Raw genomic sequence first — 17,222 nt, 5'->3', positions numbered from 1 at the left:
AGAAAAAGTTCCCCCAACTCTCCCACCCACATAAAACAAGCTAAAGAACACTAAAGACATACATTTAATACATTCTATTAAAACACAAAGAAGGAAAGGACAGACAGACTGTTGGCGAGGCAGCCATTGCTGGTGCTACCCAGTGGCCACTTCAATCATACAACACAGAGTAGAAGTATTTGACAGGCAGCAAAGCGTTTACTCAAAAATACTTGACTATCACTGTTGTTGATGGGGTATAAGGTCAGAATAAACATCTAGAAATTAGAAAAATGGTTCAAGGTGCTAAAGACTTCAAAATCAACTTTATTAATTCATGCAAATTGTAACATATTTCAGTTACAGAAATCACAAAGGCATTGTATGATGAACTGATTATACCCTATTTGCAGATTGTCTCTTGCTATCGGGTGATTAAATGTTTAGAACCAAGGCGCAAAGATGAATTACATTTGCTGTACTACATTGCCAAATTCCATCTGCCATTCAGTCCAATGGAAGTCATTGCTCCAAAAAACTGGCACAGGAGACCATTTAATTAAAGAACTTCAGAATCAAATATGCAATGTATGCAAAGTGGCAGAGGAAAAGCAAAGAATAATATTGGCTATCATAGTAGAAATGTTTTACTAGCTTGTGATATTGTCAAATATCAAAGAGTATAAACAGAATATTTCCTTTCACCTTCAAAAATCTAAAACCGGTTCAATCAAAGATACAAATTACCTCACGGCAGTATTCCACTGGCAACAATGAATATAATAGGCATGTTATTATCTGTGATGCTGTGCGAGGAATAATTCTGGTCCCATCACTTATGACATAATGACCTTGTGTTGTTAACTACTATTTATCTTGCTCCAATCTCTCTATGCTCCATATGGAAGCTAGACATCTTTCAAGCAAATTCCAATACAAACTTCCCATAAACATGAAACCATTCACCAAAGCAGTCAAAGCTGATCAAAAATTGTAATTGTAGCCAATATACTTAAACATGTAAACTGACTAACATGTGAACGTCCCAGAAATTCACATAATGAAACAAGACATTTTGAAATATTTTCATTCTTTCTTCTTTTGGACATCAATCTTCAGAGATCCTTTCACATTCTGCATTAAGTCGCAGTCAATATCTACCAGTAGTTTTCTTTGCCCTGGCTTTTTTGGAGTAAAGTCACACACCACTTTTGCAAGGGCATTTCGCTTTACATCGTCAAACCTGAGAAAGATAAGGAAAACAAGATGAATCCTTCCTTAAATATATGCATGGCCAACCATTGTTAATTTTACCTATATGAGTAAATACTTAAAAGAAAAAAAGTAATGCTATGGATGAAAAACATCAAGCAAAAGCATTGGCCACAACTCTCTAATATCCCATTTCCTCTCTGCCTCTCCATCTATTGCAACAATCCATCTTTATCCAAGTATATTTTTGACAGCACCATCCATTGTATTAGTTGTCCGTTCTTTATATTGCACGGAGTTAGTGTATGCAAGAATCAGAAATGTGTTGATACCGATAGGCACTTAACTATCAGCACCTCTAAAGTTTTGCACAGTTAAAAGTTCCAATTTTTTATTTTGCCACATTTTATCAGGTTCATCACCAGGGAGTAGTGATGAGAAAGGAAAGTCTTATGTTGGCACAGTACAGTGTATTCAGAAAGTTTTAAAGATGTTAGCTCAATTATAGTCTTTCCGGCATATTTCCAACAGGGCAGAATTCCCGCCTGCTCCGTCCCCATTAAATTCCTGCAATCAAAAGGTAATCTGTTTTTGCAAAACAGGAACCTGCAATGTTACCATCATTACGATGCCAATGCAACATTAGAAGAACTTTAGTGGGCATGAGGTTTGGTATGTCACCAAATACTCTCCTGTACTTCTGCAGGTGTACAGTGCAGAGTATATTGACTGGTTGCATTACGGCCTGGATCAGCAAACCAGGAACAAAAGAGATTTCAAAAAGTGGTGAACACTGCCCTGTCCATCATGGATACTGACCTCCCCACCATCGAAGGGATCTACAGGAGCTGCTGTCTCAAAAAGGCAGACAGCATCACAGAGATCCAACACTACCCTGGCCACACTACCGTTTCACTCCTGCCATCGAGAAGAAGGTATAGGAGCCTGAAAACTATAACGTCCAGAGAGAAGCTTCATTCCTATAACGTTCAGGAGATGCTTCATCCCTGCACCCATCAGGTTATTAAAACACTACCACCTCCAAATAAGCTCCAAACTATATAGAGTTGAGGAATTGCTTTTGGCTTTGCACTATTATTGTGTGTGTACATACAGTATACAGTGTATATACAACACCTTTTGTTGTTTATTATGGTATACTGTTTGGAGTTTGTAAAATGTGTGCAGGATAGTTTTTTGCAGCAATACATAGAGGTACCTACTAGAGGAGGGGCAGTGCTGGACCTCCTGTTAGGAAATGAGACGGGACTGGTGGCGGAGGTATGCGTTGGGGAGCACTTCGGGTCCAGTGATCACAATACCATTAGTTTCAATATAATTATGGAGAAGGTCAGAACTGGACCTAGGGTTGAGATTTTTGATTGGAGAAAGGCTAACTTTGATGAGATGCGAGATGATTTAAAAGGAGTGGACTGGGACATTTTGTTTTATGGGAAAGATGTAGAAGAGAAATGGTGGACATTTAAAGGGGAAATTTTAAGAGTACAGAATCTTTATGTTCCTGTTCGGTTGAAAGGAAAGTAAAAATTGGAAAGAGCCCTGGTTTTCAAGGGAAATTGGACATCTTGTTCGGAAAAAGAGGAAGATCTACAATAATTATAGGCAGCATGAAGTAAATGAGGTGCTTGTGGAGTATAAGGAATGTAAAAAGAATCTTAAGAAAGAAATTAGAAAAGCTAAAAGAAGATATGAGGTTGCTTTGGCAAGTAAGGTGAAAGTAAATCCAAAGGGTTTCTACAGCTATATTAATAGCAAAAGGATAACGAGGGATAAAATTGGTCCATTGGAGAAACAGAGTGGGCAGCTATCTGCAGAGCCAAAAGAGATGGGGGAGATATTGAACAATTTCTTTTCTTCGGTATTCACCAAGGAGAAGGATATTGAATTATGTGAGGTAAGGGAAACGAGTAGAGTAGTTATGGATACTATGAGTTTCAAAGTAAAAGAAGTACTGACACATTTGAAAAATATAAAAGTGGATAAGTCTCCAGGACCTGACAGGATATTCCCTAGGACATTGGAAGTTAGTGTAGAAATAGCCGGGGCTATGACAGAAATATTTCAAATGTCATTAGAAACGGGAATAGTCCCCGAGGATTGGCGTACTGCGCATGTTGTTCCATTGTTTAAAAAGGGTTCTAAGAGTAAACCTAGCAATTATAGACCTGTTAGTTTGACTTCAGTGGTGGGCAAATTAATGGAAAAGATACTTAGAGATAATATATATAAGCATCTGGATAAACAGGGTCTGATTAGGAACAGTCAACATGGATTTGTGCCTGGAAGGTCATGTTTGACTAATCTTCTTGAATTTTTTGAAGAGGTTACTAGGGAAATTGATGAGGGTAAAGCAGTGGATGTTGTCTATATGGACTTTAGTAAGGCCTTTGACAAGGTTCCTCATGGAAGGTTGGTTAAGAAGGTTAAACTGTTGGGTATAAATGCAGGAATAGCAAGATGGATTCAGCAGTGGCTGAATGGGAGAAGCCAGAGGGTAATGGTGGATGGCTGTTTGTCGGGTTGGAGGCAGGTGACTAGTGGGGTGCCTCAGGGATCTGTGTTGGGTCCTTTGTTGTTTGTCATGTACATCAATGATCTGGATGAAGGGGTGGTAAATTGGATTAGTAAGTATGCAGATTATACCAAGATAGGGGGTGTTGTGGATAATGAAGAGGATTTCCAAAGTCTACAGAGTGATTTAGGCCATTTGGAAAAATGGGCTGAAAGATGGCAGATGGAGTTTAATGCTGATAAATGTGAGGTGTTACACCTTGGCAGGACAAATCATAATAGGACGTACATGATAAATGGTAGGGAATTGAAGAATACAGTTGAACAGAGGGATCTGGGAATAACCGTGCATAGTTCCTTGAAGGTGGAATCTCATATAGATAGGGTGGTAAAGAAAGCTTTTGGTATGCTAGCCTTTATAAATCAGAGCATTGAGTATAGAAGCTGGGATGTAATGTTAAAATTGTACAAGGCATTAGTGAGACCAAATCTGGAGTATGGTGTACAATTTTGGTCGCCCAATTATAGGAAGGATGTCAACAAAATAGAGAGAGTACAGAGGAGATTTACTAGAATGTTGCCTGGGTTTCAACAACTAAGTTACAGAGATAGGTTGAATAAGTTAGGTCTTTATTCTCTGGAGCGCAGAAGGTTAAGGGGGGACTTGATAGAGGTCTTTAAAATGATGAGAGGGATAGACAGAGTTGATGTGATCAAACTTTTCCCTTTGAGAATAGGGAAGATTCAAACAAGAGGACATGACTTCAGAATTAAGGGACAGAAGTTTAGGGGTAACATGAGGGGGAACTTCTTTACTCAGAGAGTGGTAGCGGAATGGAATGAGCTTCCAGTGGAAGTGGTGGCGGCAGGTTTGTTGGTATCATTTAAAATAAATTGGATAGGCATATGGATGAGAAGGGAATGGAGGGTTATCGTATGAGTGCAGGCAGGTGGGACTAAGGGAAAAAAGTTGTTCGGCACGGACTTGTAGGGCCGAGATGGCCTGTTTCCGTGCTGTAATTGTTATATGGTTATACTATGTTTATAGTTATAGGTATTATGGTGTCTATTGTAATGCTTACACATTATTACGTTTACATATCTGTTGTCCTGCTGCAAGTAAAAATTTCATTGTTTTGAGACATAGAACAATAAAAAACACTGTTGACTGTTGTCACCTATCTATGTCATCTACACTTTGTGTTTCCTTTTGTAAACCAGGGATTCATTTCAGTCTCGGAGCAGGCAAGAAGGGAGAAATGCCACAGTCATCATTAATTCCCTTATAAACATATTTCCTCATCAGTGCTGCTACGGATTGCATGCGACAGTGTTATCCCTGTGAACTGGGGTCATCAGGTTGACATGTAGCTAACTAAGAGACCCAAGTTCACTATTGCGGAGCTTCTATCCAGATAAGTGGATAAAAGCACCTTTTAGAATCTTAGTCGTAGTCGAAAAATGTGAAGTCTCAAAAGTGGATATCTACTTTCTGTTTTCCTCAATTACTTTAACATCTAATAAAAGATTTATTAGTAGCCAGATGTTACACATATGCCCTTTTTTCTACCATTTTCAAAATGCAAACTTACGTTACTCTTGTTTGATCATCAACCAGACCGTTTCCCTCAATGGTCATAAAACATTTCTTCAGTGGAAGAGCAAAAGGGTTCGTAAAGCTGATCTCGACATGTGCTTTTTCACCCACATAAGCATGAAAGTTCAGCATCTGATGGAGCAAATCAATTTTTAAGATTGTAAGTGATATTTCACATCCTTTGCAAAATAACATTTCGTCAAACTATTTCACAGGTGTAGTTTGCTCATGACTCAATTTGCAACAAAATGGACATCATTGGACCAAAAGCAATATATAAAAGCAATGCATGTTGTTTTAGATGTTGCCCTTTTAATTCAGATATCAGGAGCCGGTTAGAAAAGGATAGCTGGCTATTAACCATTGAAAAACATTATTACCATATGTTGGCCACAAAAGACAGTAATCATATTTATTAGAATTTTTTTGTTACGGTTGTAGCTAGTCTTAATGTTAGAAGGTGGCAAGGTTTGTAGATATGAATTTGTAGATATGGTGGCTTACCCTGTGGGTGCACAAATCCAAAGTCATATGTTTTGGTTGTCATTTCATGCTTTGCTTAAATTCTTTTCTAAATTTGCTATACAGCCAAATTTATAGTAACAATTGCCATTAATTAGTGCACAATATAGCATCATATGATTTGCTTCCATCCTGTCCAGCTCAAGGAGCTACATGTGTCTGTCCTCCCTGTTTCGCCAACTTCTCTTCCTCATTGCATGAATGTGGACCCTGAAGTTGGCACTTGATCATTGAGGTCAAGCACTGTGGGAAGTGGCAGTGCCAACCCCCAGTAGTGCTCTGGCCACCTGCTAAGTCATAAACACTGTGTTACCAGCTGTCAAAAGACTGAAAATCTGTGAACGTCACCAATTCACGAACATTTTAAATTATTGGTGGAGGAGGCAGATACTCACATAGCCTTTAAGAAGCATCTGTACAAGTACTTGAATTGCCAAGAAACGTTGGCACAGGTATGATGGACTGTTGGGCTTATTATTATGCCCCTTAACTATTATCAATGAATCAAACTGATAACTATTTTAAAGTTATTAATTATTATAATTTTAAATGTTCTTGAAAACCGTAATAACTATAAAATAGTAAAAAGTAAAGTAATTCAATCGGAACAAAAATTACAAATGATCTGAAACTTGCCTATTCTATTCATATTTCTATTAATCACCATTGAAATGAATGAGGTTTGCTGAATCCATGCCAGGTCTAAATTGGAACAGATTCAGTGAACAAATTTCACAGCAAGACTTTTGGGGTGGAAGATTGCAACCTTCATGTGGTCCGCCCTGTTTCAACTAATGCAATCAACTCAACGTGCACAAACGGAAGATCAAATAGAATAAGTTGTCCAACAACTTTAGGCTGTGGACGCCACATGAAAGAAGAAGAAGCAAGACACTTGGGAAACTATAGTAAATGTTTGTTTTGCAATTGAGGAGTCCTGTCTTGGTGGACAATCAGAATAAATAGGGCAAGGACATTTCAGGAAGTTCAGGGCTCTGAACATACATAAGTAATCCTTAGAAATAGTTTGGATTGCCAAGCCGTCCCTCCTTGCAATCGAGCGGTGCACCATAATTTTAAATTGACTTGCCAAAGCAACACATGATTCTGCAATTGAAGACCTGGCTCCCCACTGAAGGTTAATGGTATAAAAATCCGTTAGTGCCTTCTGTCTTTCACCAAATATCCGACTTTACTGGACAACACCAGTTCCAATGCTGCTGCAGACTTTCCTAAACTCTTTTGCACTTTCTTCCAGGCAGGACTGGCAGAGTTGAGCTGGATTTAGCGCTGCTTCTCTGCACTGGCTATGGGCCTGGGGGCGCCACTCCCGTCTGACTCCCTACGTTTCTGGTCGCCCTCAGTCGGGGGGACGGGACTCGGGAGGGGACGGGAATGGTCCAGTGGTGGTTCGGCAGCAATTGCGGTGTCGGAGACCTGGGATCGAGCCTGACTGCAGATGAGGACCAGGTCTGTGTCCATGCCGCAGTACGGCTGCCGAGACTATTTTTTGTTTGTGACCTATGACCTGGGCATGCGCAGTCGGAATAACAGACTTGCTTATTCTCCCTTCACATCAACTTTAGCCGGTTTCTCCCTCATGAGACTTTAGTTACCAATTCATCCAATTTCAGCTTCTCCCACTCAAACTGCAGGTCAAATTCTTTCATATTATGATCACTGCCTCCTAGAGGTTCCTTCACCTTCAGCTCCCTAATTAAATCTAGTTCATTACACAACAGCAAATCCAGAATAGCTTTTCCCCTGATGAGTTCGACCAGGAGCTGATCTCAACGGCCATCTCGTAAGCATTCTACAAATTCCTTCTCTTGGGATCCAGTACCATCCTGATTTTCCCAATTTACATGCGTATTGAAATCCCCATGACCACTGTAACATTGCCGTTCTTACATTCCTTTCCAATCTCCTGGGGTAATTTGTACCCCACATCCTGGCTAATACTTGGAGGTCAGTATATATCTATTGTCAGTTTTTTTTAACTCTACCCACAGGGATTCTACATATTCTGCTCCTTTGTCATTCTTGCCAAGGAATGGATTCCATTCCATGCCAACAGAGCAATGCACACCCTCTGCCCACCTGCCTGTCCTTTCCATAGGAAGTCCATCCTTGGATGTCCATGCTATTTCTTTATTGGTCTACAGACTTCAAAGCAATGGGAAACCAGGTAATACATTTCATGGCATATTAACATTATTTTTTGCATATTTTGTGCAATAACTATTAAGCGATTTGATCTGATTTCTTGACATGCATTTATGTTTCCATCAGATAAAGCACACCATCGTTGATTTGGACTTGGGTTTGGAAATAAACGGGAGAAACATCAAATTATTTTTGATTTCCTCAACAACAATTGAATGAGTGGACAATTCCTGATTAATACCTTAATTGTGAGAGGAGGATTGAGCAGACCAATGTCTTTCATTGTCGCTACATTGTTTTCAGGTAATTTATCAGTTACATAAGTTATCAGCCTCATCCGGTAGTACATATCAGGAAATGTTCCATAGTCCTTGTAGCTCAGTTCCAAAGGAATGATCTTATCTATGAAACATCAAGAAATAACAATTGATACATACTTAATGATCATATGTCATCTTACAATATATCAATAGAAACAACATCTAACTATAGATTTTTAGAACCAATAGTCTCAAGAGGTCATGAAATAGATGTCTAGCTAATGTGAAGTTGTGGTGAATGTTTCCAAAAGCCATAAGGAAGTTTCACTTTTTCGAATGATTTTATGTGAAACCAAATAGCCATTGGGTCAGGCAGTCTACTGTTCAATTTATAATTTTATTCAAGTAATTCAGCACCCACCCATCCCCTCAAACTAAATCACTGATGATTTGGCAATTATTCCAAGCATTTCTTAAAAATACAAATGGTATTACTTTGTTAAATAGACCTTGTGTTACCTTCCACAGCAGGAATGGTGATCTCTTTTTTAAATTTCTTGATGTTTTCTTTCTCTGTATTTCCATGATACCTTCTTTTCTTAGCCCAAAAATTGACCGTACAGACTTTTTCCTCTGAAGACTTGTTGGAAACGACCACGGAGACTGAAACTGTCTGTCCGAGGTAAATAGGCGGGTTAACTTTCAGAGATACTTTTAATGTCTTCTCCGGTGCTGGCTCGGCTATTACTATTTTTGCCTTTTTAAAAATTTCTGCTTCTTCCGTGGAACCTGGGAATTAAACAAAACAAACCTGTGTCAGTCTTCAGGACAAAAACGCTTACTGTCTTCAATTTCATAATTGTGCTCTGACACAGCCAGTACCATTGCCAATTAAATTGCGATTTAAAATTGTAAGCCTTAGAACATGATTCACATTTTGATCACTGTGGTCCTCACAGTTAAGAACCATTGCACTATGTTCTTATTTTTAGAATTAAACTAGACCAAGTGCAGACCCGTTGGGAGAGAGGGGGGGAGAGGGAGGGGGGGGAGAGAGAGGGGGGGGAGAGAGAGGGGGAAGGGGAGAGAGAGGGGGGGGAGAGAGAGGGGGAGAGGGGGGGAAGGGGAGAGCAGAGGGGGGGGAGGGAGAGGGGGGAGGGAGAGGGGGGGAGGGAGAGGGGGGGAGGAGAGGGGGGGAGGGAGAGGGGGGAGGAGAGGGGGGGAGGGAGAGGGGGGGAGGGAGAGGGGGGGAGGGAGAGGGGGGGAGGGAGAGGGGGGAGGGAGAGGGGCGGGAGGGAGAGAGGGGGGGAGGGGAGAGGGGGGGAGGGAGAGGGGGGGGGGGAGAGGGGGGGAGGGAGAGGGGGGGAGGGAGAGGGGGGGAGGAGACGAGGGGGGGAGGGACGAGGGGGGGAGGGAGAGGGGGGGAGGGAGAGGGGGGGAGGGAGAGGGGGGGGAGGAGGGGGGGGGAGGAGAGGGGGGGGAGGGAGAGGGGGGGAGGGAGAGGGGGGGAGGGAGAGGGGGGGGAGGGAGAAGGGGGAGAGGGAGAAGGGGAGAGGGAGAAGGGGGGGGGGGGGAGAGGGGGGGAGGGAGAGGGGGGGGAGGAGGGGGGGGAGGGAGAGGGGGGGGGAGGGAGAGGGGGGGCAGGGAGAGGGGGGGCAGGGGGAGGGGGGGCAGGGAGAGGGGGGGCAGGGAGAGGGGGGGGCAGGGAGAGGGGGGGGGCAGGGGAGAGGGGAGGGGGGGCAGGGAGAGGGGGGGCGGGGAGAGGGGGGCAGGGAGAGGGGGGGCAGGGAGAGGGGGGGCAGGGAGAGGGGGGCAGGGAGAGGGGGGGCAGGGAGAGGGGGGGAGGAGAGGGGGGGGAGAGAGGGGGGGGGAGAGAGGGGGGGGAGAGAGGGGGGGGAGAGGGGGGGGGAGAGGGGGGGGGAGAGGGGGGGGGGAGAGGGGGGGAGAGGGGGGGGAGAGGGGGGGAGAGAGGGGGGGGAGAGAGGGGGGGAGAGGGGAGAGAGAGGGGGGAGAGAGAGGGCGGGGAGAGAGAGGGGGGGGAGAGAGAGGGGGGGGAGAGAGAGGGGGGGGGAGAGAGAGGGGGGGGAGAGGGGGGGGGGGAGAGGGGGGGGGGGAGAGGGGGGGGGGGAGAGGGTGGGGGGGGAGAGGGGGGGGGGGGGGGGGGGAAGGGGGGGGAGAGAGAGGGGGGGGAGAGAGGGGGGGAGAGAGAGGGGGGGAGAGAGAGGGGGGGAGAGAGAGGGGGGGGAGAGGGGGGGGGGGGAAGGGGGGGGGAGGACATCACTCGCAGTGCGTGACGTCACTCGCAGTGCGTGGAACACTGCATGCATACCCATTGTGGCGTCATCATGTCATCAGCCAAAGCCAGACGGTTTTATTTATTAAGTTATTTCAGATTTTTGAACATTTTTATTAATAACTCGAGAAATAATGCATGAATTTTTCAGATATGGAAACTTTGGACTCAACAGGATAAATCTATGGAAATGTTATCGTTGCCGCCTCATTCTTTCGAGAAGTTGTGATCACACACAAACAAATAAACAATTAAATACACATCCAACATCAGAATTTTATAGTTCTATAAGGATAGATAACTCTATGATCACTGTCAACTAACAAAAAATGTTTTACTGTGGTTTAACTATTTTATACTTATGTCAGTTTTGAACTCATATAAATGAATCAATTTCTACTACATGTGCTACTTTAAACATTTGTGTTAAGATGACCCTTTTTTTAAATTCACACAAAACCTTTAAAACTGACCATTGACAGAATCTCATTAGATGGTCGGCATACCAAATAGAACGTTATCTGTGAAATTTTGTCATCTATTTATTTTACTATAAATCCCAATTGGTTTGTGTAGATTCATCACTGAAAATGAGTAACAGAGCTCTCCGATAAAGTAGAAAATCTGTGATCATCTGCAGTAAACTCAAATCAACCTTTGATTGCATTTTGACTATATTGATTTTTGGTTTATTTCATAAAAAACGCAAGCTATGAGGTTGGCTGCAAGAAGGGCAGAACTGGCAACTCCTGGATTTCGATGTTTCAGATGTGATAGAGAGGGAGATAAAAGAGATGGAGGAACTGCTTTACTAATCAGGGAAAATGTCAAAATGACTTTGGTAAGGCCATCAAAAAGGCCAAAAGGAACTTCTGCTCCAAACTGGAAGATGAGACAGATGTTCGGCAGCTGTGGCGGGGCCTGAATGCAATCACCTCCTACAAGGCGAAACCAGGAGGCAGCTCGAATGTCGGCGAAACATCACTCCCTGACGAGCTCAATGCGTTTTACGCACGCTATGATAGGGAGAATACTAAAGTGCCTTCCCGATCCCCCATTCGCTGTGATGGTATTTCAGTCTCAGTCACAGAAGCCGACGTCAGAGGGGTGAACCCCCGAAAAGCGCCTGGACCTGATGGTATACACGGTCGTGTTCTAAAAACCTGTGCAGACCAACTGGCCAGGGTTTTTACGGACATTTTCAACCTCTCACTTCTGAGGTCTGAGGTCCCCACCTGTTTTAAAAGGGCATCAATTATACCGGTGTCCAAGAAGAGGAAGGTGACGTGCCTCAATGACTATCGACCAGTGGCACTAACGCCGGTGGTGATGAAGTGCTGTGAGAGGTTGATCATGGAGCAAATCAACTCCTGCCTCGACAAAAACCTGGACCCACTGCAGTTCGCTTACCGCCACAACAGATCAACAGTGGATGCGATCTCGCTGGCCCTCCACTCCGCTCTGGACCACTTGGACAACAAAAACTCATATGTCAGGCTGTTATTCATCAATTACAGCTCGGCATTTAACACAATCATCCCCTCCAAGCTGGTTACCAAACTCGCAGAACTGGGTCTCTGCGCATCCCTCTGCAATTGGATCCTCGACTTCCTCATTCACAGACCACAGTCTATTCGTATTGGTGGAAATGTGTCAGCCTCGATAACAATCAGCACGGGAGCACCTCAAGGCTGCGTGCTCAGACCCCTGCTGTACTCACTCTATACCCATGGCTGCGTAGCGAACCACAGTGCGAACTCCATCATCAAGTTCGCTGACGACACCACTGTTGTGGGACGTATCACTGATGGGGATGAGTCAGAGTATAGAAGAGAGATCGAGCAACTGTCCATATGGTGCCAGTGCAATAACCTGGCCCTCAACACCAGCAAAACCAAGGAACTGATTGTGGGCTTTGGAAGGAGTAGGAGGGGGACCCACAGCCCCGTTTATATCAACGGGTCGATGGTTGAAAGGGTCAAGAGCTTCAAATTCATGGGCGTGCACATCTCTGAAGATGTTTCCTGGGTTCGAGAACACTAATGCAATCATCAAGAAAGCTCATCAGCGCCTCTACTTTCTGAGAAGATTACGGAGAGTCGGTTTGTCAAGGAGGACTCTCTCTAACTTCTACAGGTGCACAGTAGAGAGCATACTGACCGGTTGCATCATGGCTTGGTTCGGCAACTTGAGCGCCCTGGAGAGGAAAAGACTACAAAAAATAGTAAACACTGCCCAGTCCATCATCGGCTCTGACGTTCCTTCCATCGAGGGGATTTATCGCAGTCGCTGCCTCAAAAAGGCTGGCAGTATCATCAAAGACCCACACCATCCTGGCCACACACTTATCTCCCTGCTACCTTCAGGTAGAAGGTACAGGAGCCTGAAGACTTCCCCTCAGCCATCAGGCTATTAAACCTGGCTCGGACAAAACTGATTATTAATAACCTGTTATTTGCACTTTATCATTTTATTTATTCATGTGTGTATATATTTATATTGTAGTATATGGACACATTGATCTGTTTTGTAGTAAATGCCTACTACATTCTGTGTGCTGAAGCAAAGCAAGAATTTCATTGTCCTATCAGGGACACATGACAATAAACTCACTTGAACGTGAACTTGAAGGTGGAACCTAGAGAGGACATACTGGAGGGTTCATCCACTGTGCACTCAAAGGATAAGAAAGGTAAATCACTCTAATAGGATGATACTATGTGCCTCCCAATCACCAGCAGGTGATAAAGTAACAGACATCTAGGCGGATTGTGGAAAGATTCAAACAAGGTTGTTGTACCGAGCAACTAAGTTCCCCATAATTGACGTACTTTCTCAGTGCAAAAGGCTTAGTCAGGGCAGAATTTGTTAGATGTATCGAGTATGTGGATAGTCCAACTTGAGGAGAGACCATACTGGAACTTGTACTGGACATGAGCTTGGCCAGGTGACTGGTCTTTCATTAGAAGATAGATCACATAGAAAATAGGTGCAGGAGTAGGCCATTCGGCCCTTCAAGCCTGCACCGCCATTCAATATGATCATGGCTGATCATCCAACTCAGTATCCTGTACCTGCCTTCTCTCCATACCCCCTGATCCCTTTAGCCACAAGGGCCACATCTAACTCCCTCTTAAATGTAGCCAATGAACTGGCCTCAACTACCTTCTGTGGCAGAGAATTCCAGAGATTCACCACTCTCTGTGTGAAAAACGTTTTTCTCATCTCGGTCCTAAAAGATTTCCCCCTTATCCTTAAACTGTGACCTCTTGTTCTGGATTTCCCCAACATCGGGAACAATCTTCCTGCATCTAGCCTGTCCAACCCCTTAAGAATTTTGTAAGTTTCTATAAGATCTCCCCTCAATCTTCTAAATTCTAGCGAGTACAAGCCGAGTCTATCCAGTCTTTCTTCATATGAAAGTCCTGACATCCCAGGAATCAGTCTGGTGAACCTTCTCTGTACTCCCTCTATGGCAAGAATGTCTTTCCTCAGATTAGGAGACCAAAACTGTACGCAATACTCCAGGTGTGGTCTCACCAAGACCCTGTACAACTCCAGTAGAACCTCCCTGCTCCTATACTCAAATCCTTTTGCTATGAATGATAACATACCATTCGCTTTCCTCACTGCCTGATGCACCTGCATGCCTACTTTCAATGACTGGTGTACCATGACACCCAGATCTCGTTGCATCTCCCCTTTTCCTAATCGGCCACCATTCAGATAATAGTCTACTTCCGTGTTTTTGCCACCAAAGTGGATAACCTCACATTTATCCACATTATACTGCATCTGCTATGCATTTGCCCACTCACCCAGCCTATCCAAGTCACCTTACAGCCTCCTAGCATCCTCCTCACAAAGTTTTAATATTGTTATGAATAAAGATAAATCTGGACCTTAAGTCAGTGCGCTAAGTTGGAGCAACACACATCACACACAGCAGCATTAGGCGGGTCTGAAAGGGGCAGTGTAATGTAATTAGCAAGTAGTATTGAAGAAAATCCCAAGGCTCTTTGTATGTACATTACAAACAAGAGGGTAACCAGGGAGAAGGTAGGACCACTCAAAGATAAAGAAGGAAATTCATGCTTGGAGTCAGATTATGTAGGTGAGGTACTTAGAGAGACTAGACAGCATAGATTCATGATGAGAATGGTAACATAGAAAATAAATGTCTAGGCATTGCTTTTAAACAGAGAATGGTGGTTGCCTCGAACCTGCTGTCAGAGGTGAAAGTGGAGAAAGATATGATAGTGGTATTTAAAAGTCTTTTAGGTGAGGCAAGTGGATATACAGGTAATGGAGATATATGGGCCACATGCAGGCAGAAGAGATTAGTTTAACCTTGCATTATGTTTGGCTTAGACATTGTGGGCTGAAGGGCCTGTTTCTGTGCAACACTGTTCTAGTTTAATTTAGGTTAGTTTAAAGACACCCACAACATTGAAACAGGCCCTTCAGCACACCAAATCCATGTTGACCAGCAAACCCCGCACACTATCCCTATCCTACACACTATCCAAGGCAATTAACCTGCAAAGCTGTACGTCTTTGGAGTGTGGGTGGAAACCGGAGATCTCAGAGAAAACCCACGCAGGTCATGGCGAGAGCATACAAACTCCATACAGACAGCACTCATAGCCAGGATCGAACCCGGGTCTTTGTCGCAGTAAGGCAGCAAATCTACCGCTGTGCCACCGTGCTGTCCCTAAAGTTCTATAAGTTTTGAGAGGCCCTTGTTTTACTTTGTGCTTATTATTCATTTTTTCGTACCATCAGGATATTTGTATAAGTGTGTGATATCCTCACGTTCATCCTTTCCACACTTCTTGGTGCTCACACAGTGGCCAACGTTTAAAACGTCAACATCCATCTTCATCTTTGTTCCATCAGCAAACACCAGCCAATTTGCACGTTGTGCATTCACTTCAGCAAAAACAAATGGAGCATCATACTTGTAATCCAGATCTCCTTCTTTGATGGCTCTCACCGAAGCAGGACCACAGCAGTAAGTTCCTTAAAATGTAAACAGATTATTTAGAATTTGAATAAATTATAATTATGTAAATGTAGCATTTTGCATAGGGAACTATACATCTACTGAAGTTGGAACTATTTGTATGATATTCTGGAGCCAAATTTCTTCAACTGATACCGCAGATAGTAAAGTCTCGCTGGATTCCATTTGTTATCTGCTTTGGATATAACAGGCGATAGGATGGACTTTTGCAATAGATTGCAATCAAATTGCTTTTCAGGTAATGCAACCTCATGCAATTTTACAGCAATGCATGAGACTTCACCTAAACAAAATGGCCGCATAGCAGGCAGTGTTTGGATTCCTGGGGACCAATTACAAAGACTTTGCTCACTTGATTGATCATTTAACGTTTTCACATTTCAATTACTCTCTGTGTTTGGCCATTGCATTCTACTTTCATCTTTATAATCAATTCAATTCATGTTGATAAGTTCTAGGAGCAGAATTAGGCCATTCAGCCCATCAAGTCTACTCCACTGTAAATCACAGCTGATATTTCTTTCCCACTCAAACCCATTCTCTTGCCCTCACCCCATAACACCTGACACCCATGCAAATGCATTTCACCAGTGACAAAAGTCTCAAAACGCTCAAAGTATGTTGACACGTTCTTTAGATTAGATTGTTCCCACAAATGTAGAAAACTAATGATGAGCCAAATCAGATATTTAAGATGATTAAAGGATTAATAGGCTAAATATGGAATAATGTTTCCTCTGGAAAGAAGCCCAGCTAGGGAGTATTCCCTTAAAACTATGGTTAAACCATTGTAGAGAAACATCTGGAGCATTTCTTCATGTGGTGTTGAAAACATGTAGCTGCTTTACATATGGAGCAAGTGAGATTAGACTAACTGAATATTTCAAAATCAATATTTAAAAGTTTTTGTTGGGAAGGAGAATGAAAGATTAGTTTAAATGCATATAGATCCAGATAAACGGAGATCTAATGAATGTTTAGTTTAGTTTAGTTTATTGTCATGTGCGCAGAAGTACAGTGAAAAGCGTTTGCTGTGTGCTCACCAGTCAGTGGAAAAAAATACACGTTCACAATCGAGCCATTTACAGATTCACAGTTTACAAATACATGATAAAGGGGATAACATGAATAATGTTTAGAGCAAGATAAAGCCAGTAAAGTCCAGTCAAAGATAGTCGGAGGTTCTCCAATAAGTTCAGGGGTGGAGTTTTAAAGGGATGGGAAGTGTTGGAGATGGTACAAGAGAATTTGAGCGCGGGATGGAAATTGGTGGTGAAGTTAATGAAGTCCATGAGTTCAGGACTGCTCTCTAGTTGTGGTAGGGCGGTTCAGTTGCCTGATAACAGCTGGGAAGAAACTGTTCCTGAATCTCAGATTCAGATTCAGATTCAATTTTAATTGTCATTGTCAGTGTACAGTACAGAGACAACGAGATGCATTTAGCATCTCCCTGGAAGAGCGACATAGCAAATGATTTGAATAAATAATAATAAGTGTCCGGGGGGGGGGGGGGTGATTGGCAGTCACCGAGGTACGTTGTTGAGTAGAGTGACAGCCGCCGGGAAGAAGCTGTTCCTGGACCTGCTGGTTCGGCAACGGAGAGACTTGTAGCGCCTCCCGGATGGTAGGAGGGTA

At 43.3% G+C, this 17,222-nt stretch overlaps 1 protein-coding gene across 1 annotated transcript in view; it reads right to left on the bottom strand.

Annotated features, from left to right (window-relative positions):
• Window positions 1–286: 286 nt before the first annotated feature.
• LOC116986249 (protein-glutamine gamma-glutamyltransferase 2-like) overlaps window positions 287–17,222 on the bottom strand; it is a 45,097-nt gene continuing 28,161 nt past the window's right edge. Inside the window, exons 9-13 of the mRNA XM_033041607.1 lie at window positions 15,341–15,583; window positions 8,788–9,057; window positions 8,250–8,410; window positions 5,316–5,452; window positions 287–1,222 (exon numbers count right to left, since the gene is read on the bottom strand). Coding sequence (XP_032897498.1) covers window positions 1,066–1,222; window positions 5,316–5,452; window positions 8,250–8,410; window positions 8,788–9,057; window positions 15,341–15,583 — 968 coding nt within the window. The 3' untranslated portion in view covers window positions 287–1,065. The remainder of the gene's footprint in view (window positions 1,223–5,315; window positions 5,453–8,249; window positions 8,411–8,787; window positions 9,058–15,340; window positions 15,584–17,222) is intronic.

Source organism: Amblyraja radiata, chromosome 23 (genome assembly GCF_010909765.2).
Source record: "Amblyraja radiata isolate CabotCenter1 chromosome 23, sAmbRad1.1.pri, whole genome shotgun sequence".
In the NCBI taxonomy this organism is placed as follows: domain Eukaryota; kingdom Metazoa; phylum Chordata; class Chondrichthyes; order Rajiformes; family Rajidae; genus Amblyraja; species Amblyraja radiata.
Note: the sequence above shows the minus strand (reverse complement) of the source record. Positions and strands in the feature narration are given on the sequence as shown.